Raw genomic sequence first — 25183 nt, 5'->3', positions numbered from 1 at the left:
TAAATCATGTGAAACTTATTCAGGGTACTACGGTCCAGTACTCCTGTCAAATTTGAATGTTCACCATGAGATATTAAAAGGAGCACTTGTTTTCAAAATTCTAACCTTAATATACACATAAATGTATGTACATCACTAAAATATCTGATGGGGACTTCCCTGGTGGCACAGTGGTTAAGAATCCGCCTGCCAATGCAGGGGACATGGGTTCAAGCCCTGGTCCAGGAAGACCCAACATGCCACAGAGCAACTAAGCTTGTGCGCCACAACTACTGAGCCTGTGCTCTAGAGCCCAAGAGCCACAACTACTGAGCCTGCATGCCACAACTACTGAAACCCACGCGCCTAGAGCCTGTGCTCTGCAACAAGAGAAGCCACCGCAGTGAGAAGCCCGCACACAGCAACGAAGAGTAGCCCCCGCTCGCCACGAGCAAAAGCCCGTGCGCAGCAACGAGGACCTAACGCAGCCAAAAATAAATAAATAAATAAATAAATAAATAAATAAATAAATAAAAATAAAAATAAATTAAATATCTGATAATCTAGCATTGTTTCTACCATGCCTCTTAAAACACTGTATTTGCCAGACCACTAGATACATAAAGATAAATTTATGTAAAAGTATATTACTTTAACACAAAATAAAATAGTATATTCTATCATACTTTAAATGACAAACCATGATACTGCGCTACAAAAATAAAAACACACACCTCAGTACAATATTTTTAAACGTGACTACCAACAATGCAGAGGTAATTCATTAACTGAATTAGCCCACTACAGATTAATTAAAAACAAAAACCTCTGTACATGTAACAAACTAAAATGCACTTTAATTCAAAAATTATTCACTATGTATCAAGCAACAATTATTCAAATCTTCATAATATAAAACTGTTTTAATGTGGTTAGCCAGTGAACAAAGTGACAAGACATGCTTGTACTTTCTTTCAAGTAAAATTTTCAAAAAGAAGTAGCCATTTAATACTGATTGATAATTCAGTATAACAAAGATTCACTGGTTAAGTTGATCATAGTAACCTGCTAAATAAAGTAGTAATTTAATGAAAGGCTACTTAATATAAGACGTAACCTAATATTGTTTAAGTTAATATGCTAAACGTGTAACAACATAAAGAGACAAATCTATTTCATCTGCTCCCATCACCCTGTTAGCTTTAGATAAACAGCAGTATTTTTCAAATTACCAAATTCAACATGAAAAATCAGTAAATAATAACAATTGGCTAGCATGGATTAAATAATTTAGAAAGCTATCACTAATCTTATTTATTTTTTAAAAGGATCTCAAATCATTATTACAGAAGAACTAATGATAATTTTTTAAAATAAACATAATAAAATAGAATTTGTATAAATTGCAAGCCTATTGCTGGCCTATTATATTACAAACAACTTACTCATATCTGAAATCATTAAAACACAAAAATCATCCGCCTTCCTCCACAAAACTCCATACAAACCACTGATATGGGTGACAGCTCCCATCTCTATAAAAGCTTTTGGGCCTTGAGCTTATGGGCTGCACTGAATTACCTGGTAAATACATTTGTGGAACACATACTATACTAAAGGCACTTGCTGGACACCTCACAGAAAATCCTACAAGGTTAGAATTTTTATCACTATTTTACCAAAAGGAAAATTGAGACTTTAAAATGTCAAGAGGCTTGCTCAAGGCCGCACGCGGACAAAGTGGCCCAACAATTCAGACTGGAGTCATCCTGGCGCCCAAACCCCATCTATTTCTAGTGAGTAGCTCTCTTTTTAAAATCTATCAATAGTTCAAAAACAAAGAATGCATGGGTTAATGGGAAAAATCATCGAGCTATTATTAAACAAAAAAGAACCACGACCAGAAGAATACGTAGAACCCTATTTGTGTGTGTCTGTGTGTGTCTGTGTGTGTGTGTGTCTGTGTGTACGCATGTGTGCGCACGCACATGCATGCATGCTAGGGGGAGGGGGGCTAGGTTTTTTTGGGAATGAACACAAGAAACCAGAGGGGCAGGGGGAAGTAGGTGGGGAAGATGGGGGGACTGGCGTGTTGCCTCTTCTGTACTGTATTGTATTCTGTACTGTACTGTATTCTGTATTCTGTACTGTACTGTATTCTGTACTGTATAAAAAAAAGGGATTTTTTTTTCTTTACTGCATGTACATCACTTGCATAATTTTTAATATAAAAAATAAATAAAACCAATAGGGACTTCAAAAAAGCAGGAAAAAATACTCTTTCCATATCTGAGCAAACCTCCTCCACAAATTAACAATGACTGCTGCTTAAAAAAGATTTTAAACCAGGGGGAGATTCTCAAAGGGTGGCACCCACAACCCGTGGTAGAACACCAGGTCAGATTTTAGACAACAGAGAACAGTGGGGATCTACCCTAAAGAGGAGAGATAACACACAGCTCTGACCAATGGTTACCATGATGATGAGCCAGTGTTTCCAACCCCTCAATTTTCAATAGAAGACATGATGTTTTACTGCAATCTTTTGAGTTTATAGTTCGTAACAAATTTAAATTTCCTTAAAATATGAGGCAAGTCAAACAAGGCCCAATATACCCAGCCTGTGAGAATTAAAAAGAATAACATACCTAAGATCCTGGACACTCTCACCAAGTTTCTCCAAGAGAAATTTTATATCTTCACTGATATCTTCGTCGTCGTACTTCTGCTGTTCCAAGTTCTCCAACTGTTTCAGAACTTTGCACTGAATCATAGCCAGAGCATACTCTTGGCGAGTTTCTCTTTCAGTTGATTTTTCTAAGAAGTTCTGGGTTAGGCAAAGACACGACAAGAAATGATATAGTTTGTTATGTGATGTTCTCTGCACCTGCTTTCACATCCTCTCTCCTCCTCCTGTTCTCAGGTTAACTATCACCTTAAGTGGATGACTGGATCACAAATCCTGACTTTTTTCCTAAGCATCTGCCCCATATCAGGAGCATCCTTCTGATTCCTTCCTTACTTACTGGCTTACTAAACATTTTAAATTATTGACCTAGACAAGCCTCAAACACTGAACACATTTACAATGAGGTCCATCACCATCCTTCCTCACAGCCCTGCTCTTGAGGTCACCACCATGAACACTCCATTTCTTGGCCACATGGAGCCCCTAGGATGCTAAGAAAGACTGTTTCCTCAAGTATCTCTCTAGTTTCCAGTCACTGACCTTTTTCTCCGTCCATTCAACCTGTAAGTGCACAAAGGACGGCAATTAAAAAAACTCTTGCTTCAGTAATTATCAGAAAAGTTTTGTGACATTCAAGCAAATTCCTCAGTTTTCTTCTGCAATTTTTAAGAGTACTTATGAAATCAGCAAAGGAATCTAAGTAATTCTGAAGATAAACTGTTCACTGAATTAACCAATATTTCAGAGCAAACACCATGCTCATGCTGAGGTCTAGAACAAGGACAAACAAGCTCTCAAGAAAGCCACCTTCACAAAGTTGGTAAAGAAGGCCTGTCAAATCTCCCACAGTCAAAAAAATCCTGGAATAACAATTCTAAATCAACTGTACCAAAATTTTAAATTTCTTTATTTTTGCAAGGAAGTTATATTTCTAATAATTATGTTAAATAAATGCAGAGAGAGATTTAGCTTAGCATATGGAAATTAGTGAGATCGATCCCTACCAAAATTCCAATTTTCACAGAAATAGGAAAAACAATCCTAAAACTTGTATAGAAATATAAAAGACTCCAAATATCCAAAGCAATCCTGAGAAAGAAGAATAAAGCCGGAGAAATCACACTTACTGATTTCAAACTAAACTACAAGGCTACAATGATCAAAACAGTATGGTAATGGCTTAAAACAGACACACAGTCCAATGGAACAGAATAGAGAGCCCAAAAATAAGCCCGTACATATTCAGTCAACTAATATTTGACGAGGGAGCTAAGAAAACCTATTGTGGAAAGGATAGTCTCTTCAATAATGTCATCAGGGAAACTGGATAACCACATGCAAAAAAATGAAATTGGACCCGTATCTTTATACCAGTCACAAAAACTAACTCAAAAGGGATTAAAGACTTAAACATAAGACCAGAAACTGTCAGACTCATAGAAGAAAACACAGGGGAAAATCTCCTTGACATTAGCTTTGGGAATGATTTTTTGGATATGACACCAAAAGCACAGCAAAAGTAAAAATCAACAACTGGGACTATATCAAACTCAAAAGCTTCTGCACAGCCAAAGAAACAAAAAAAGCAAAATGAAAAGGCATCCTACAAAATGGGAGAAAACATTTGCAAACCATATATCTGATAGGAGGGCAATATCGAAAATGTATAAAGAACTCATTTAACTCACTAGCAACAACAACAACAAAAAAGCACAAGCCAATTAAAAAATGGGCAGAGGATCTGTATAGACACTCTCCCAAAGAAGACATAAAGATGGCCAACAGATCATGAAACAGTGCTCAACATCACTGATCATCAGGGAAATTCAAGTCAAAACCACAATTAAATATCACTTCGCACTTGTTAGGACAGCTATTATCAAAAAACAAAAGACAGCCAGTGTTGTCCACATTGTGGAGAAAAGAGAACATCTGTGCACTACTGGTGAGAATGTAATATTAACTTCAAGTATAATGGAAAAGGTTAAGGATAAATATTGTGACACCAAAACAACCTATAAGAAATAAAATACTACAAAGCAGAACAGTTAAAAAGCCAATAGAAAAATTAAACTGAAATTCTAAAAAGAACTCAGTTAACATAAGAGAAGGCAGGAATGAAAGACAGAACAAAAAACAGATGAAACAAACAGAAGAAAATAATAAAATGGCAGACCTAAATCCAACCATACCAATAATTACTCTAAATGTCAGTGAACTAAACACTCCAATTAAGAGGCAGAGATTATTAGAACAGATAAAAATTCAAGACCCAAGTATATGTTGTCTCAAAGAGACAAATTTTAAATATAAGACACAGGTTGAAACTAAAAGATGGAAAACCATAAGTGGAAGAAAGCTGGCATGTCTATATTAATTTCAAATAAAGTAGGTAGCAAGACCAAGAGCATTGGGACTTCCCTGGTGGCACAGTGGTTAAGAATCCACCTGCCAATGCAGGGGACATGGGTTCGAGCCCTGGCCCAGGAAGATCCCACATGCCGCGGAGCAACTAAGCCCGTGAGCCACGACTACTGAGCCTGCGCTCTAGAGCCTGTACGCCACAACTACTGAGCCCGTGTGCCACAACTACTGAAGCCCACGCACTTAGAGACCACGCTCCGCAACAAGAGAAGCCACCGTAATGAGAAGCCCATGCACCACGATGAGGAGTAGCCCCCACTCACCACAACTAGAGAAAGCCCGCGCGCAGCAACGAAGACCCAACGCAGCCAAAAATAAATAAATATAAATAAATTTTAAAAAAATAAAAAGTTTAAAAAAAAAACAGAGTTTCAAAATACATGAAACAATAACTGGCAGAACTGAAAGGAGAAACAGACAAATCCACACTTAACAGCTGGAAATTTTAACAACTCTCTCTCTTAGCAATTGATCATTGATAGAACCACTGAACAACAGAATCAGTACAGAGATGATCCAAACGATACTATGAACCACCCTGATTTAACTGACATTTATAGAACATGATACATCTGCAAAACATGCATTCTTTTCAAGTACACATGCTACATTCACCATGACAGACCATAAGATGAGCATAAGACAAATCTCAAATTTCAAAGAATTAGAACCATATAGAACATGTTCTCTGACCATAATGGAATTCAAATAAAAACCTTTAACTGTAGGGCGGCTTGAATTCTGGTAACGTCTCCCTTTATGAAACTCCTCCCTTCACCCCTCGCTTTTGTGAGATTTTACTTATTAGTCTACTTAGTTTTCTCTGTTACCTTTTCCAGTTACTTTTCTTACTATTATCTCTCCTAAATTTAGAAACATATCAAAACTCTTCTGTTCATATGGTCCTACATATTTGTTGCCTGGAGAGTTACACTTCATATTTAAGATATTATCATAACTAACAGTTTCAACTATAACCTCAACCCAGTCAGTGTAACTGGTAAAGAACAGCCTGATGGCACTCTTCTGAAACCATCTCTCCTCTCAATTCTCTAAGACAACAGCACTTCGAAACTTAGTCATGTTTGATGTTCCCCTTTCCTTCAAGCCTATGTCAAATCAATCAATAAACCTTACCTGTTTTTCCCTCAAAACATGTTTTAATTTCATCTCTCCATCTCATTACAAAGAATAAAAAGGTTGTGAAAAATACTTTGGAAAATGAATTTACCAGAAACAAACCTAGATCATCTGGCAGCAGTGTACTCTTTAAAGACACTAAACTCAATGGCATCTTCACCTCAACAAAATCAAAAGCGTAAATATCATTTTGGTCTGTGTCCAAGTAACGGTGCAGAGCGACCTTGACTTCACTAAGAACAAGGTGGAACCAAGTGACAATTCAGATCCTTCCTTCACCAAAACTGCTAACCTTGTAACATACACGTTAAAGCAGTGCTTCTCAAACCGTCTGTGGTGAAGACCAGTTCTGTTTGATTTTCAATTTCCAATCAGTCAGGAATACTTTTAGTAAAAAATACAATAAAAATGAATTTCTAGAAAAATGAACTTTAAAAGACGTGCAAAATACAAGCTCAAATCTTTATCATTAAATTTGACAGACACGTCAAATTACCGTAAGTTTCTAAATGCTTGCTCTCCCTTTCTGTACTTATCCCTCGCAAGCGGCTAACCAACAGCTGACAGAACTGCACTGACGTGCAGACCACACCCGAAGCAGCGCTGCATTACGGGACTCACCCCAAGACTACAAATGTCTCAGTCTTACCAAACCTCTTCCAAACCTGGTATCTAATAAACAAGAGAGATAAATTCCTGAAATAAGGAATGAGGGGTAGACCTAGGAATGAAATTTCTTGATAGCAACACTTCTATGTGAAAGCAGTGGGCAAAACAGTCCCCACACACCCAAACCAGAGCAGGTCTCTCTGAAGAGGTTATGACTGTGAACTGTCTGCGCAGGAAGATGTAAGTCTGTGTTTGCCTGTGTCTGTGTGTGCATATGTGTGTGGGTGTGAGTTAAACATCATGGTTAGTACAGCTAATGTAGATCCAAATTCAATTTGGTGGTATTTCTTTCTAAGCCTTTATGCTGAAAACGATGCAGTTGTAAAATACAATTTATCTTATTATCTGACATATTACGGAGGCTCTTGACTAAAAAGAGCCAAAAAGAGAAAAACTCTACACAACAAATATGGGCTTGAATGTCTTTCTCAGTCACAGCCTCAAAAAACATTCTAATTTATTTTAGAAACGAAAGATTGACATATCAAGTTAACCAATGGAATAACATTCATGGAGACCTGGAGTTCAGCACCTGCTATGAATAAGTGAGACAGACATTTTCAAAAATAAATTCACCCAGCCAAATGGAAAAAAAAAAAAAATTAACAGCTGCTAGATTTCTTCAGCTCACAGCAGCTCACCAAGCTTCCAAAAGCACAAAAATTCCCTTCCTGAGTTTCAGGATGTGGGGAAAAGTGCATAATTAGACAATCCTCAAACAACCTCATTGGTGAAATCTTTATTAAAGGTTACAGGAATTTGAGAATAACGAAGAAAAAAAAGAACACGTCATTTTTTACACCTATTCGATGGTCTAAATCAAATGGCTTTACTATGTCCTTACTAATGGCTCGATTTTAACTCAGTTGTGTACATCAAAGTTCTGGATGTCTAAAGATGTTCTTCTGATATTCAGTCTTCAGTATAACCATGCAATGATTATACTGTCCCAATTTATCAAGGAGAGTCCAAAAAACTAATATACCTGTCAATAGGTTGGGTGTATTTTAAATAATCTGAAATCCAAATTAGACAACAGAAGCCGAGAAATTAGCATAAGTTCGACACATTGCGGGTAAAAAATTGAAACTGCAAATGAAGTATAAATAAGATTTTAAAATCTTGCTAAACATTAGTAAAATATTCATGCTGTCTTTTCTAAATCAAACAGAACAGCACTTGATCTTTGCCTAGGTTCCACATTAACTTAGAATGCAATTTCTAGAGGTGGGCGTTAAAGAGGCAAATTGCTAGTATTTTATGCTTTTATGGAGCGAAAAGGCAGGAAAATAAATACAGATTGTATATTTACTATTGCCAGGCACTTCGTCTGTTATTTCGTTGAATTCTTACCCAATCTTGAAGTGAGTTAAGTATCACTAACCACCTTTCACAAGTGGAGAAATCAGCTCTGAGAGTTCAAGCCACTCTCCCAGCAACCTGGTGCTGGGATTCACCCCTAGGCGTGTCTACTCCAGAGCCTACACTCTCGCTAACACACCACGTGGAAAGGAAACTTAGAAAAGGGCTGTGCTATTGTACCCCTCAAATTTCCATAAAAAGCAGATAATCAATCTGGAGAGCTCCCAAATCAGGTCAAAAGAAAACTAAGAATCTCAGTCTGGCTTTATACTTCTTGTGACTTTTTGAACTTTGTATACCGTAAACATTCATCATGGTGACTTCATGAAGTCTCTCCATCAAAGACAGATTCAAACAAAATACAAAGTCCACATCTGATGCATTGAGAGGTGGACAGATAATACATGAAATGGGGGGTGGGGGGAGGAACAGGAAAAAGAAAGGATAGGATAGGATAGAATAGGATAGGGAAGGGGGAGGGAGGGAGAGGGGGAGGGAACAGCTCAAAGGTACGATCCAGCTAATATCAACAAACACCTCTCACCTACCATATACCCATATTAGAGGTACCTGCTTCCAATGACCCTTTTATCTAACATAATAATGACTTAACATGAAAATCAATGGGAGGAGGAACTAGAGAAGGGACAAAATGCTAAGCAAGGTCTGTGGGAAGCTCAGCTAGAACAGCTGCCACATACATTATGTGCAAAGCAGTTTATGCTGGGGGTGTAGGGGGAGGGACAAGACAGGGGTCAGGGTTAACAGATACGAGCTCCTGTGTGTGAAACAGATGAGCAGCAAGGACATACTGTACGGCACAGGGAACGACAGCCATTGTTGTGTAATAACTTTCAATGGCGTATACTCTATAAAAATACTGAATCAACGTTATACACCTGAAACTAATGTAATATTATAAATCAACTGTGATAATAAATAAATAAATACATACATAAATACATAAATAAATAAATGATTTGATAAGACAAATGGCTTGTCTCAAAAAAAACCAAAAACGGGCTTCCCTGGTGGCGCAGTGGTTAAGCATCCGCCTGCCAACGCAGGGGGCACGGGTTCGAGCCCTGGTCCGGGAAGATCCCACATGCCACGGAGCAACTAAGCCCGTGCGCCACGACTACTGAGCCTGCGCTCTAGAGCCCGCAAACCACGACTACTGAGCCCGTGCTCCACAACAAGAGAAGACACCGCAATGAGAAGCCCACGCACCGCAAGGAAGAGTAGCCCCCGCTCGCCGCAACTAGAGAAAGCCCACACACAGCAACAAAGACCCAACGCAGCCAAAATACATAAATAAATAAATAAATAAATTTATTTTAAAAAAAACAAAAAATAAAGCAGCTTATGCTGAGCTTTAGATTAAATCTCAGTCCATTACTATAAATTATTAGTATCTGATTTCTTCCTAAAACTCACAGCACTCACTATATTATCTAAATGACACTTATAAAAAACCATGTAAGTTTATCAAAACTGAGGGGGAAAGATACAAGTGTAGAGATATAGTCTATGAAACAAGAGAACAGCTGAAATAAGACCCTGAGTTCTACAGCAGTTCTTCCCACACCTATATTTCACCTTAAACAAACAAGTCACCTTATTAACAAACTATCAAAAGAAATAATTTTGTGCTAAATGTTTACAATCTTCAACATTTGGAAAGATAGATATTTTAACGTAAAAAATATGTCACTAACATACAGAAAAGGGTAGGTAGATATGAGCTGATAAAATAAAATTCACTTCCATGTTTATCACTCAGGCAACTGTTGATCTTTCTATTTCCCAGAAGTTAAAGTCATACAAAGGGAAAAAATAATAATAATCCAAAACATCTTTCTAGGATAATCTAATTGCAAAGATATTGAATCAAGGATGACTATCTTTCCTAACAGTTCACCAATTAAGAAAATCTATTTTTTTAAAAGAGTTTTCACGCCAACTTCATGAACAGCTTCCAATTTAGAAAAAAGTCCACGCACTAAGAGAAAGTAGGGACTCTCTGTATTCTCGCCCGATACATAATTACTGGAAACATAAATTTGCACATTTTTGACAGGTGATTTGACATCATCTATCAGAACTGGTAAAAAGTATATTCTTTGACTCAGCAATTCCATCTCTGGAACTTACCCAACCGAAATACTCATCAAAGTGGGAAAACATATGTAAAAGAAACTGGAAACACCTCACATTTCCATCAATAGGACACTGATTAAATAAACCACTTTACATCAACACAGTATAATATAGCCACTGAAAAGAATACTGGATCTACTACAGGAAAATGAAAACACATTTATTATATATTGTTAAGAATAAAGTTATAGAACAGTATTTATAACATGACACCACTCTTATTTTTAAATACAAAACAAAATTAGACACCTATTTATATATTTATCTCTATTTGCTTAGAAAAATCTGAAAGATGTTAGTGACTATATTTGGCAAATGTGGTGTCTACGCTATTTACGGTTTTGCAATACATCTGCACAACCTTTTATTTTTGATTTGTCGTTGTTTGTTTAAAGAAAGCGTAAGAACAAACAATGGTTAAAAACACAAATTCTAAAGCCAATAGCTTGGATTTGTAGGTCTACCATCTCCCAGCCACTCTTACGTGTCATCCATTTAGATGGCTTCCCCCCACCTGTCCACTCCCCCTGCTATGAGTACAAACTGTGATATTTTACTCCAAGCTCACCAAGATGCCACAGTTCCATAACTACATGGGGAACAAGCAAGTTTTTCCCACCTGCTAAAAGCCCTGAAATATACTCCACAGTAAAAAAAATGCCTTATACACACACACACACACACACACACACACACACACACACACAAAACACGTACCCGGAATGCTGCAAGAATGATTCTTGTCACTTTCTCTTTGACCGATTCTTGCAGGATGTCGGACAGAACAGGAATGATGTTGTAGCGTCGCAGGTGTTCACACATCTGAGGACTGAACGCCAGGAGCCATATAGAAAAAATCATCTGATACTGGAGCTGAAAGCCACACTTGTTACTCAGAACTCCCATGATGCTGAAAAGGAACACACGTTGAGAAAACATTTAACATGACAGCACAACAGGAGAGAAGAAATAACTGTTCTTTTTGCGCTAATGGATCAGTCTCTCTGAATCACGTCCTCTTTTTTCCCCCGAAGGAACGAGCAAGCCAGACCCCTGCTCACAGAGGGCCAGTCCTGCACGGCGTCACGTAAGCCTCTCTCCAGAGTCTCAAGGACACCACCGCCCTCGCTGCAGGGAGCACGGCCCACAGAGGGAACAGTAGGAGGACCCTGACGGACATTCAAGAAGTAAAAGCCTCAGGACATGGTGACACAGCGGATGTACATTTCAGTGAAGCCAGACGGTATAATCAAGATTTTCAGTCTGGACTGAAAATGATCCAAGAGGATCATTTATAGCTTGAAAAATATTTAGGAAACTCGACAGAGAAAAAAGGAAATGAGTTTGGAAAAAGCCTGTCATGTGTCTGAATTTGACACACAGCCAATCATCAAATTTGGGGTCAGAACCTCAGAAGCTTCTAGTTCAGCCTCCCGTCTTACTGATAAGGAAACTGGGAAAGCGGTGTGGAAATGACAGGTTACACCAAGGAAAGCGCTAAGGAAATTTCCCCGGGGCATGCCTGCATTCACACAAGGGACAGAAAGCATCAAATCAGACGGCTAAACAGCGACCAGAGGGGTTAAAGAGAACCCAAAATCCACAGAACGCACAACACAGAGCGCGCACTAGTGTAAACTTAGTCAGTAAGCACATATCAGCATTGGTTCATCAACTGAAACAAAGGTATCACACGAACAGCAGCTGCTAGTAACAGGGAAGACTTTGGGAGGGCAGGCACATACGGGCACTCTCTGTGCTTCCAATTTTTCTGTAAACCTAAAATTGCTCTAAAAAATAAAAGTCTATTAACAAAATTAAATACATTTTAAATCTAATTTTACGATTTACAACTACTAACTTAGTGGAAGGCTTATATTTGTGCCATTTCCCCATTTTTCTGATTTGTATACACGTAAATTCGCTGAATCGCCCTTAATTTTCTCATGCATGATTTCTCCCTTGAATCTACTTTTGGTTGGTACGTAAGGCCTGCTTTTATTTAATATTGACGTCAGCATTCAACAGCGGTCAGAGCACAGCATTTTACGCTATCAGCACCCTGACCTGGCTTCCTGTGCGCTCTGACTGTTCCACTTGTTAAGCTCAGCCTGCCACACTCTGGGATGCTGAGGCTGACAATTCACTTTCCGCGTTCCCCATCTCCGCTTTCCCCGCTGGCTCGGCGACAGGAGGTGCTCGCGGCTGACTCAGGGACGGAGGAAGAAGGGACCTCTCCTGTCGACCTCCTGTTCCTGCCAGCATCGCTTCGGCACGCTTCTTCACCTGCGGCAGCGGCTGAATTCATCCTGCACGGGCTCTGGCAGAACGAGCGTCCCTGCACCCTCGAGACACCAGCACCCGCCGTCTGGGTCCCCGACCTCGAGCGTGGGGACCCAGCCCCAGCTGAGCTGTACTGTCCCCTCCAGGCCTGAGCTTCACTTCATGCAGCCCCTCCTGCAGCCCGTGGACCCTGGCAACTCCAACCTCTTACCTTTGCTCCCCGCTTTAGGGGTAGTAGGATCTCTGACACTTGAGAGTCCCTTTATCTGTTTTCAGAAACCCAGTTCACAAATTTATACCTAGTTTATACCTAGGGAGAATTTAATTTCTTCACATTAAATTCTCTGTGTGAAAAGGAAAAATTTTTAACGATGAGAGGGGCGAAGGAGAGTTCAAGGCCAATACACTGGTGCTCAGACCCAGACGGAAGGTCTCAAGGGGAGGCGTGCTCAGCGACGCGGACCCCGCAGAGAAGCTGAACAGAGTTAAAGTGGGCCCACAACAGACGGGATGCTACTGCACAGACAAGGTGGTCTTCTACACCCAAATATCAACCACAGAAACGCCCTAATGAAGCAAAATAAGGCCCCTGTTCACTGGAATAAGGCAGGTATTCCCTTAGGGGCAAGAACCCTAACTCTGAACCCAGTGAGGCAGGAAGAGCGAGCTAAGGGGGACAAAGGACACAGAGGCCCAACAGAAACCCAAACACGGTCATTTAACAAGTATCTGTTGAGGGTCTATGTGGCAGGTACAGCGCAAGGCACGGGGATAAAACGGGCAAAAACAAGACACTGTCCACATTCCTTGAGAGCCCAGCGCAGGGGGAGGGAGGATTCCCAGAGGCCGTGGCCCTCGAGCTGGGCCTGAAGAACCAGCGGGTGCTAATTACCTTGTAGGTCTCTGCTCTGCCTCGCAAACTGCTGAGTTTAGTGTTACTTTTAAAGTCGCTGGAAAAGTTTCTAAAAGATGCTGTGGCATCCTATGTGCTACCTTTGTTAGGTGTTTCATACTTTCCAGCTAGGCTGTATATCTCTTAAAGGAACGGACCACATATGTTTCCTTTACTCCCCATAATATATGGTATAACATCACGCAGAGAGCGCAAAAAACACAAACTGTCAAATCCAAGATTAGAAAGGTTAAGGTCCATGATGCCAAAATAACTATTTTGTGCTCTGCTTTTTAATTAAGATTTTTCTTTTCAAATCATGCCAACGCAGGGACTAGGGAGACAAACAGCTGACCACTGGCTGACGGGCACACTCCCTGCTGTTCGTCAGACCCATGGGCCCCTCGCATCTCACCACGCAATATATTTTTTTAATCTTACTTTTCATTTATATACTACTTTATACTTTCAAAATACTTCAAATGTCAGGATATAAATGTTCATAAATGGCCGTTGGATTTGGGGAAGCAATTACCCCAGCAAAAGCCCCCTTTTAGCTCCAGTATTTAAAAAATCAGTGCTAATCTTCAGACTTTCTAGTGAAGTCAAAGCATACTACTCTTGGTCTTACACGGGCCCAGAAACATTCAGAAAGAGTGTGTGTCATTCGTGTAACCAAGAAGGAAAGAAAGGAAACTATGCAGAGATAAAAATGTCCTGGGGTCTTAAACCATCAGTCCTCTTCCACTCTCCTCAAACAGGCTATGCTTACAATTTTTTCTCCTCTCAGGATCCCTGCTTGTGATTTGAGGAGCACCAAAAAGGAAAAAAAGAAAACTTTCGACCCTAAACAAAAGAAATGGCAGAGTAAAAAGTACGTGATTTCTTTCTAAAAAAGTGAAAAAATTCAATGACTTTTCTAAATTGCCCTACTATCAGCAAGTTAACATATTCTACCCTTATTAATGCCTGTTCTCAACCTAAAAGTCTCTGTATTAATTTGATTACTACTAACCTTGTTAGTGGGCATTAGCATATCAAAGTGTGTAGGTTGAACATGGAATATTCTAGATTGTACTTATGCCTGCTCTTGTTGCTAAACTGAATAGTTAAAACTGCTTACCATCCTCCAAAATATTAGTGCCAACAATATTTTGAACAGCAGTATTTTGTTAGCCTCGGTCCACTGGACCAAATTCTAGTATTTGAGTTTATTTTTTGAGCAATTATAACTATTTGTATAAACTGCTGTTTCATGACTTTTATTCTCTCTTACAGGTCTTCCAAAGAACAAAAAAGAAAATCTACTTTGTGTTTAACAGAATAAAATTCAATTTATCTTGCAATTACAATACAGGTCCATTGGACCTATTTATAAACCTAAGACACACTATGTGATCTTGGTGAGTTTGTTCACTATAATTTGAAGAATCACACTATTTCATCATCCTAGATCTTATTTCATCATTATTCATCCATTATTCTCAACTATGCTAATAAATATTGAAGACTAAAATTATAAGAAAATTGGAGAATGACGGAATCACCTAGGAAGATGATATAATAGTGAAAGAAATAATTATCCTTTCTTATTGTATTGCCCAAAATACTGCATCACTTTTAAGAAAGTAAAAAGACTGGAAACACCACCTGTGTAGTCCACCTTTAAGTGTCTGTGCGGAAAAGCGTTAACGTCATGGTCCGGAGACAGCTATCCTCAGAAAGGGCTGCCTGCAAAGCTGGCCCTTGGCTGACTTGTGGGAATTTGACTGGTAATCTGTTCCCTACACGGAACCCAAAGTTCTCCTAAATGACAGGGAAAACTAAACCGTGTGCACAAACAAGATGCTTGTGCTGAGCGCCTGCTCTCCTGCTGGAGTCTGGACCGTTCCATACGAGGCAGAGGGAGCCGACCTGACACCCCTCCAGGGAAACCGGGGGCTCTGAGTCGCTAGAGAGAGTCTCCTGCACAGAAACCTCACACAAGACTTTTTTTTTAAAAAAACCTTCTTTTAGATGATTAAATGTATTCATTTCTTTGAAATTCTCAAGGAGAGATGCTTTTAAATGTTACTCCACAGTCAAAATAAAGGGCGCTCACCAGTTCACCCCATCTGCTTCCACCCAGGCAAAGCGGTACTCGTTGACTCGGAGCATCAGCTGCAGACACCCGGCCACACACTGCACATACTGAGAGCTCTGTGCGGGGAGAAGCACAGCGTTTAAACCCGGAAAGCACTTCAAGTCACAAGGTCATGCAGATAGCAAACTCTGGAGTGGTTTTTACTAGAGTTTCGTATCATCTGAAAAGTCCAAAAGTCTCAAATATTTTTTCAAAAGTCAATCCTTGTTGCTCTTCTCTCTTCCTCCTAGAAATGAAGCTGACTTCTTTTGCCAAATTAAGCCTACATGGTTCAAGCCCACTGAACACATCCAGTCAGGGAAATCAAGGAACAAAGTAATTATGCCTCTGATATGGTTTGATAAACAGCTTATTACCTTGCAATGTTTCACTTAGCCCCGAATAGAGGCACGATACAGAGACTACTGCCCTTCATAATTATACAAGTATCAAAGAACAACAATAAAATGAAAGAGATAAAAGTGTATGCTTTGAGACAGGCCCATATTTGAATGATCTTGCGCAAGTTTCCGAACCTTGTCAATGCTCAATTTCTTCATCCTTAATGAGGATACCCCAAGCACCCTGAAAGGGTGCTCTTAGGATTAAGTAAAGTAATTCATTTCGCACAGAGCTGGACATGTCACAGAAACTCAATAAATAAGAACTTAAAAAAAAAAAAAAACTATACAGCATATAAAAAGTCTACTTAAACACTTGAAAAAGACTGATTTATTTTTAAACTATCAGTTCAACAGGCACTATGTTAGAGAAATTGAGGTGAAATCTGAAGCTTGAAATAAATAGAATAAATATCCCCAAGAAGTTGCACGCTCCTCCATGTTAGGAAAGCTGGGAGTAACACCTGGCCTGGGCGCCTCCCTAAATATTTACCATGAGCCTTACATCTATAAGAAATGGAGGGACAAGGGGAAATTTCAGACTCCAGCCTTAAAGAACATGCTAACAAAAAGAAAAAAGAAAGAAAGGAGAGGATCGTGGATGCCATATAAAGTCACAAAACCTAATAGACATGATGCCACTTCAGCTCTATGTTTTAATTTAAACTAAGTTTGTTAAAACCTAACACTTCAAAGAATTCCAGGCACTCAAATACAAAAACACAATGATATACTTAGTGGAATAATCAAAAGTTATCATGAAAAGGTTATCTTAGATTTTACCTAGAAAGTAGTGAACATAGTTGCCCAAAAGCACACTGTATCCAGTAACTTAATTTGCCTGAAAACCCAAAACATTCGCAGAAATTAATGACAAAAAAAAAAAAAAAGTGAATTTTCAGCTCAAAAACAATCTTCCATAATAGGAAAAAAAAAAATGTATTTTTCCAATTAGGTCAGCAGCTAAGTAACTCTTTGTGAAAAGGAGAATTCCATCTGCCTTGTTTAGAGAGAGCGCCTAAGCAAGGTTTCTACAATAATGAATAAAAGGCAGCCTAGGGCACTCTCTCCTCTTCCATTTATCATCAATTTCCTCTCAACACGAGAATTTCTTGGTTCACTGTAAGTCTTTTTCTTGTCTGTGTCCATTTACCCTACTATGTTGAAATACATGACACATTTAAAAAATGGATTCTTCGTTGCTAGTTACAGCTTCAGGACTCACGTATAAACGAGCATATAAAAGATGCTGCTTCAGCACTATTTACAATCGCCAGGACATGGAAGCAACCTAAGTGTCCATCAACAGATGAATGGATAAAGAAGATGTGGCACAGATATACAATGGAATATTACTCAGCCATAAAAAGAAATGAAATTGAGTTATTTGTAGTGAAGTGGATGGACCTAGAGACTGTCATATAGAGTGAAGTAAGTCAGAAAGACAAAAACAAATACTGAATGCTAACACATATATATGGAATCTTAAAAAAAAAAAAAAGGTTCTCAAGAACCTAGGGGCAGGACAGGAATAAAGACGCAGATGTAGAGAATGGACTTGAGGACATGGGGAGGGGGAAGGGTAAGCTGGGATGAAGTGAGAGAGTGGCATGGACATATATACACTACCAAATGTAAAATCGATAGCTAGTGGGAAGCAGCCGCATAGCACAGGGAGATCAGCTCGGTGCTTTGTGACCACCTAGAGGGGTGGGATAGGGAGGGTGGGAGGGAGGGAGATGCAAGAGGGAGGAGATATGGGGATATATGTATATGTATAGCTGGTTCACTTTGTTATAAAGCAGAAACTAACACACCATTGCAAAGCAATTATACTCCAATAAAGATCTATTAAAAAATAAAAAAAAGACGCTGCTTCTAATGGTACTGACGAACATAGCTGCAGGGCAGGAATAAAGAAGTAGACATAGAAAATGGACTTGAGGACTTGGGGTGGGAGGGGGAAGCTGGGGCGAAGTGAGGGTAGCATCGCCATATACACACTACCGAATGTAAAATAGCTGGCTGGTGGGAAGCAGCCGCATAGCACAGGGAGGTCAGCTCGGTGCTTTGCGATGACCTAGAGGGGTGGGAAAGGGAGGGTGGGAGGGAGGCTCAAGAGGGAGGGGATATGGGGATATGTGTATGCATATGGCCGATTCGCTTTGTTGTGCAACAGAAACTAACACGGTATTGTGAAGCAACTATACTCCAATAAAGATCTATTAAAAAATTTTTTAAAAAGATGCTGCTTCTAAAACTGCACTCTCTCCTGTGATGCACCATGAGGCAGTCCAATACCAGTCCAGAAATTATTTTCAAAGTATACAGTGAAGGCAACACTGATGAATGACTGAGTTACTGCCTTCAATTAAACAAAGTAAATTGTATCACTTCCTTACCTTTCTCTCACATTGTCCTGTTAGTCTCATGTACAAAGTTATTCAATGAGTTTTTTAGAAGAAAACAGTCAGCCTTCAATCAACCCAACGAGCCACCCACCGAGTCTTCCCCCACACAGAGGTCATTCAAACACTGCTGGAGAGCGCCACACAGCCACGCACAGCCATCGGGCAGTTTCACGCTGCTCTCGCTGCCGTCCCCAGGGCCATGCTCACACCTTCACCTCTACCCTCCTGTCCTGCTCTCTTCCCTCACCTCAGCACTAAGGGAAGAAACGGAGACAATGAGCTAGCGAGTCACTGAGCTGCCAACCTCGCGCCCCCCAACTGCACGTCGCTGGCCCTTCGCACTCCCTCCCACCAAGCAGAGGCAGACCGTTCTTCCCGTTCAGGACCCACGGGCCCAGCAAGGCCCGCGTCCCATTCCTCCCACACAGCGTTCCATCACTCAGACCCCTCCCTGCGGCTCCAACCTCTGTTTGATAGGTTTCCTCTCCTCAGCTCCTAAATATACTCAATCTTTCCCGTCTTAAAATTATCCCTAAACCTTGTACCAATCTCAGCATCTTTCTTCCTCCCAACGCAGGAAGTTTTCTTGAGAGAATCATCACCAGGTTCTTACCTCTCTGATACCTTATCACTCCACTAACATGGCAAACGCTAGGATCAGCAGTGACCTTAAAGTGTCAGGTCCAACAGTTACTCTCCCCCAGAGAACCAGACCTCTACCTCCAGCTGCTTCCGGGAAAGCTCTCACTCCTCCTCTCTCCAGCTGAACTGACTCACGGCTCCAATGTTAACTCCACCACCATGAAAGAAAGGCAGTAACGTAGCATAACAGTTACGAACAAAGGCTCTGGAACCAGCCTGCCAGGCTCAGCCACTTCCAAGCCGTGTGCCCTTGAATGAGCTTCCCACCTATAAAATGGGGATAACAGGGCACATCCCATGGGGCGCGGGGATAACCTCATTAACTAATATATGACAGGCTGGGCTGAGAACCAGCTACAGTATGTACTCTCAAACACACAAACCTCCCTGGTAGAGAAAAACTAACTTTACTTCTCAACATATTAAGAGAACATCATTAGATAAATTTTCCAATATTGCTGAAAATGCAAATTCTCCTATATTATGGTGGAATAATGACATAAGGAAAACAGCAACTGACAGAATTCACCTTCCTGGTGAAGAGGGTCTCCCAGATCCATATTCTGCAGAATTACAAAGTAATTCAAGAAGTGAGGAATTACAAAGCAAGTAGGCAACGAAAGATAAACATAAAAACTGCAGCGACAATGTACCAGAGTAAAACTCATGCCATAACAATGTTTACAGACCAATTTTCAATATCCACCTCCATAATGCTGGGATTTAAGTACAAACTAAATGAGAAAAAGTAAAGATAATATTCCTCTAAATTTTGGAATCAAGGGCGTAAAAAAAAAAAAAAGACGTCTGCAATGCAGAGAAGAGCACCTGTCTCAGACGCAGTGGAAACACACGTGTGTCCAGTGGTATCAGCGAAGCACAAAGCTGAGTTTGTAGAACACACCATCGACCAAAATAAACCCCAGAAGCCAGTTCTACATGAAATCCTCCAGGACTGGTGATTAACCAATCCCAAAAGTATTCAACGTGTCATGACTATTAAATGAATCTTTTCTCATAGAACTAAAAAGTGAGTGTGCACATCTTATGTGTGATTTTTGCTTCTATCATGACGTCCACTTTAGACACTAACGCAGGACAACATCAGTGCCAGGAGGAAACGGGAACAACGGGAACTCTCCTACTTTGTTGACAACGTGTAAACTGGTTTAGAAAAGTGATTGGACTGCTGGACCTAAGCTCACATGTAACCTGTAGCCCGGCAACTCCATTCTAGAAGTGCTCCAGGAGTAAGTGGTTACATCTACCAAAGGCCATGTACAGGATGTTCATAGCAAGATATTCACAACAGCCAAGAACCAGAACTAACTCAAACATCCGTCAATAAGAGTATGGATAATATTCATTTAATAGATTACTACACGGCAATAAAGAGATGAATTACTGCCAGGTGCAACGTGAGTGACTCTCACTGACACAATACTGCACAAGAATTCGGACACACAAGAGTTCACACTGTGTATGATTCCACTTTTATGGAGTTCAAGGTCAGGCAAAACTAATGCATAATAACGAAAACCTTTGTGGGAGCCGAGGCAAAGGAAAGTATTCAGTAGGACACACGATGTATAAATGCATTCAGCTGAACATTTAAAAATCTATTTTACTCTATGTAAGCTGTAGGGGAACAAGATTTGCCATCTTAAATGGGTCCCTTTGGCATGAGGATTATTTTAGGGTGATTATTTTTTTGAAAGCAGAGGATTCAAGAAGTCTGTCTTTTTACCTGCCCCTTAACTGCCTAAAGAACTCAGACAAAGGCCCTGGTCCAGGAAGGGCACTGTCACCGGAGATCTACAAAACACACGGGTCGGCGCTGGGGGGAGCTGCACAGGGCTGGGAGACCAGAGTCCTCTGTGTGTCCCACTGTCCCTGGGGGCCCAGCAAACATCTGTCACCAAACATCTGCTTTCCTTCCCATCTCCATGTGAACTGCCTTCTCCCCGCTGAAGTCCCCCCCGCCCCGGCACCCCCTTCTTCTCTCTCAGGCGCCACATCTGCGGCCTCATATTACGGGGCCCCTGTACATACGTAATTAAATCTGATTTTCTCCTGTTAATCTGTCTCACGTCAATTTAATTCTTTGGCCAGACAGAAGAACCCAGAAGGAGCAGAGCGTAATTTTTTCCTCCCCAACAAAGTTATGACATAAAAATAAGTGACCAAAGAAAGGAAGGGAGGCAAAGAGGGGAGGGAGAGAGGTTTTGTCAGTCAGAAGTTCTGCCAATTTATCTTTGGCAAATCACTTTAAACTCTTCAAAATTGTTGTCTCATCAATAAAGGAAAGCAATACCAGCCCAATTGTAAAAAAATAGCCTTAAATTAAAAAACAAAACAAAAACCTCTGCTACTCAAATCTGAACTCACATCAGTTAAACACAAAACAACTCTAAGGAACATTATCATCATTATTGTTCTTGTTGTTATTATTACTTCATATTCAGGAACTAAAACACATATAGTGTAAGAATTCTCTTGAAGTTGGCTTATTAAAAGAGACCCTCTACCCTCTAGTCAATACTCATAAAATACCTATATTAAATTAATACCTAAATTAACTTAACATAATTTCATTTTAGACTTAAGTCTTACCAAGAAAGTAATTTCACTGTTAATTTACAAATTTATAAATCTCCTTCAAGTATTGCTTTCAATCTAATTTTCTTAGGTGTATAATTTAATTACATGACTACTGGGATTCTTTATTGTAGGAAAAAATTATTGCAGACTTAAGAAAATATGATTTACTTTATAAATCACTGCTTTGTATGCAACTTCCGAGAACACATCCAATGTACAATATTAGGTTACCTTATTATTGTTATTGATGTTATAGTTTGAAAATGATATGTAAAAGAAAGTCTGGTACTGAAATACTTTACCATTTAATTTTCCTTTGCATTGCCAGAATTTACGCAATCCTTCCTAATCAGAAAAGCAAAACTGACAGGTTCTTATCTGTTCTCCTTTTCTTAACATTTATTCTTTGCATATATTTTAATGATCCACAATGTTTAAAACGTACTAATTTTGTGATAATTTTGTGATACAATGAAGATCATCCAAAAACTGCTTCAGGTAAACAGCAATGCTCTGGAAACCTGCACCAAGACACGTAATTGATTGTGAACTTCTCTGGGTCCTCACAGACTTTACAAATCACAGGCTAGAGGGGACCAGAGTTAATTAAGAGGGCTGCACTATGCGAATTCCTGACGCAGCCCCTCATTTCTGCTACTCGGGTAGCACTTTTGATGCACTTACGGACAAACAGTGAAGAACCAAATCGTTAAAGTCCTCCAACTCTTCTGAAAGACTGAAAAGTCTTAAATTAAAAACAGAGCCTTAAATTTAAAAGAGTCAAAGCAGTAAAACTACCTTCACATTAACAAGGATATTAGAACTGTCAGAGAAAACAATTTAAGGAGTGTGGCCAAAAGCCAAAAAAGCTAAGGTTGTTTTTTTTTCCCCCTTTCATTCTAAAATGTTGTTATTACATGCTAAAACATGGATGAATCCTGAAAACATAAGCTAAGTGAGAGAAGCCAGTCACGGATGACCACATATTACGTGACTTGTGTACAGATAGTGGCCAGAAGAGGTGAATGCAGAGACGGAAAGTAAGTGAGTGGATGCCAGAGTTTAGGCAAGGGGGTTAGGAATGGGGGTGACTGTTTCGGTGGACACGGTTTCTTTCTGGGGTGTTGAAAGCGCTACAAAATCAGATGGTGGCAGTTGTTGCCCAACTCTGTAAATATACTAAAACCAATGGCAAATGGAAAGATTTTATGGTATGAGAAACAGATTTCAATAAAGCTGTAAACAAGCAAACCAAAAAGCCTACAAAAAACTGCAAGTTTACTTGCTCACTCACACATGCCAGGTTTCCAGGTGCTCAAGAGCCAGGTGGGGCTACCAGAGTGGACACCGCAGATATAAAGAACACTGCCGTCACCCCAGAGAGTTCTACTGGACAGAACTGCTCCAGAACATTAAAAGGCAAGACAAGACGAGCGATATGGAGAACCTGGCAACCTAATCACGTTACTTACTACCAACGAGACCATGTCCATCCAGCAATAACCAGGGCCGGAGCAGGTCTACAACAGAGAACAGGACGCGGGAGCGGAGAGTTACCACGGTCCCCTACACACAGGTATGAAAGAAGCTGGACAGAGGGAACAGAATGCCCAGATTCTCCTGACTCCTCCAAAGGCTGGGAGAGATCACGGTGTTCCTCTTTTTGTCAGGGCAGCAGCCCAGCAATCAACATCTAAGCTGGGCGACGTCCTTGGAAACGCAGAAGATTGATAATTCCCGTGCAAGAGCCAACAAAGAACTGAACAGACAGTTGAAGGTAAGTTAGGGCAAGTACATGTCATGTGATATAGTTTATTATTTTTACATTTAGGTAAAAACAACACAAATCATTTTTAGAACATTTCATTTATATAATGTCATTTAAATTAAAATGTCTGTAATGATCCACTCGTAACTTATGATGATGATTCTGTGCCATTTTAAAAGTCAAGACTGTTGCATCCTGCGAATTTCTCATTTTGCTGTGTAAAGCTTTGTTCTGTTTGTTTTATACTGACATCAAGTGGCAACAGCACAGAATGCAGTTTACCAAACTGCTTTTCTATGCTGCCTGAAAACCTAAAGGGATTTTAAGATATAACATGGATATTCTTTACAAGTCTGAGTAGGTGAGGCAACTTGGAGAATGCCTGAAGCTCCAAGTCCAGTCCAGGTGCCTCAGAATCCTCTAGGCAAGGAATTCGTCTCCTTGGGGGTTCTGTCACCATGAGCGATGACCTTGGGCAAGCGGAGTGCCTTTCCAGCCTCACTGCGCATCCCTAAAACGTGGCTTATGGTGAGACCGATGTCAAAGACGGGGTGTGAACATTCAAGGAGATGTAAATGCAAAACGACTAAAACACTGCCAGGCACACAGGAAGAGCTCCACACATACCAGCTACCAATTCTGATCCCCCTACTGAAATACAAGTATCAAAGGAAGTGCTAACACCTCTCTGTCAACTTCGTTAAGTCTGCCTTCCAAGCTGACAGCCTTCTGAAAAAGCAGGAACCTCCAGCAAGAGACAGGGGGTATGTTCAGGTGTGAAGGGCACTAAACGGAAGAGAGGGGGACACCAAAAGCCAGCTTTTCTTCACTCAGAATCACCCCTGATGCTAATTCCGTTTGGGATATACGTGTCTGAGTCGACCAGATAAACCACTTTGACTAACCACTGCCAATTCAATAGATCAGCGTTGTTTTTCCCACACACCGGACAGAAAAGAGCAAAAGAAGAATGTCACTTCACCAGAGCTCGCACCTCACTGCGTGAGCTTTACTAACTTCCAAACACTTTAATAACCACTTAAGTTTATTCCAAAAACACCTTTCAAAAATTTTACAAATAAGTCTAATTAGACAATTTTTCAAATCAAACAATTTTTCAAAATTTCAAACTGGTAGAAAGAAACTCAAGTCATGTAAAATAAGGATTCCCAATTTAAACATCTGCTTATGGCTGACTATCCAGACTTCGAACCTACCGCCTCCTTCCCCCACCCTGGCCCCAACACTGCTCACTTAGTTCTGTACCCTGTTCTGATTTCAGAAGACGCGCGGCCATTTTCCGGCCTGGCGCACTATTTGCCAAGTCCCTCGACCCGTGCCCCAAGAGCAGCCCCACTCCTGGCTTTGAGAGGGACTGTGTCGCCCTCTCCAGTCTACGAGCACACACAGGGCGCGGCCTGCGGGTTGTGGACACGGACCCTGCGTGGCCCCCACACAGCTTCGCTGAGGTCTAGCACGGGCAGGTGGGAGACACCATCCTCGGAAGGTGCTTTCCGGTTTCCCAGAGATACTTCCAGCAAAGGAAGCTGAATACGCCTCACCTACCTTTCTAACTCTCCCCCCACCTCGCTCTCGGCTGGCGCTATCCAGGCCAACCCATACTTGTCCAAATCTGTTGG

General features: G+C 40.4%; 1 protein-coding gene across 9 annotated transcripts in view; it reads right to left on the bottom strand.

Annotated features, from left to right (window-relative positions):
* The window catches only part of ATP6V1H (ATPase H+ transporting V1 subunit H), a 63047-nt gene that overhangs the window by 17676 nt on the left and 20188 nt on the right, over positions 1 to 25183 (bottom strand). For all 9 annotated transcript variants that reach the window (XR_014236721.1, XM_082364754.1, XM_082364758.1 and 6 more), the window contains 3 exons: positions 15700 to 15797; positions 11141 to 11333; positions 2628 to 2806 (listed from right to left, as the gene is read on the bottom strand). Coding sequence is in view for 8 of the 9 variants with exons in the window: in XM_082364754.1 (XP_082220880.1) it covers positions 2628 to 2806; positions 11141 to 11333; positions 15700 to 15797 (470 nt within the window). In the remaining variant the exon portion in view is untranslated. The remainder of the gene's footprint in view (positions 1 to 2627; positions 2807 to 11140; positions 11334 to 15699; positions 15798 to 25183) is intronic.

This window comes from Balaenoptera borealis (assembly GCF_965194805.1).
Source record: "Balaenoptera borealis genome assembly, chromosome: 17".
Lineage (NCBI taxonomy): Eukaryota > Metazoa > Chordata > Mammalia > Artiodactyla > Balaenopteridae > Balaenoptera > Balaenoptera borealis.
This window is presented reverse-complemented; position numbering and strand designations above follow the sequence as displayed.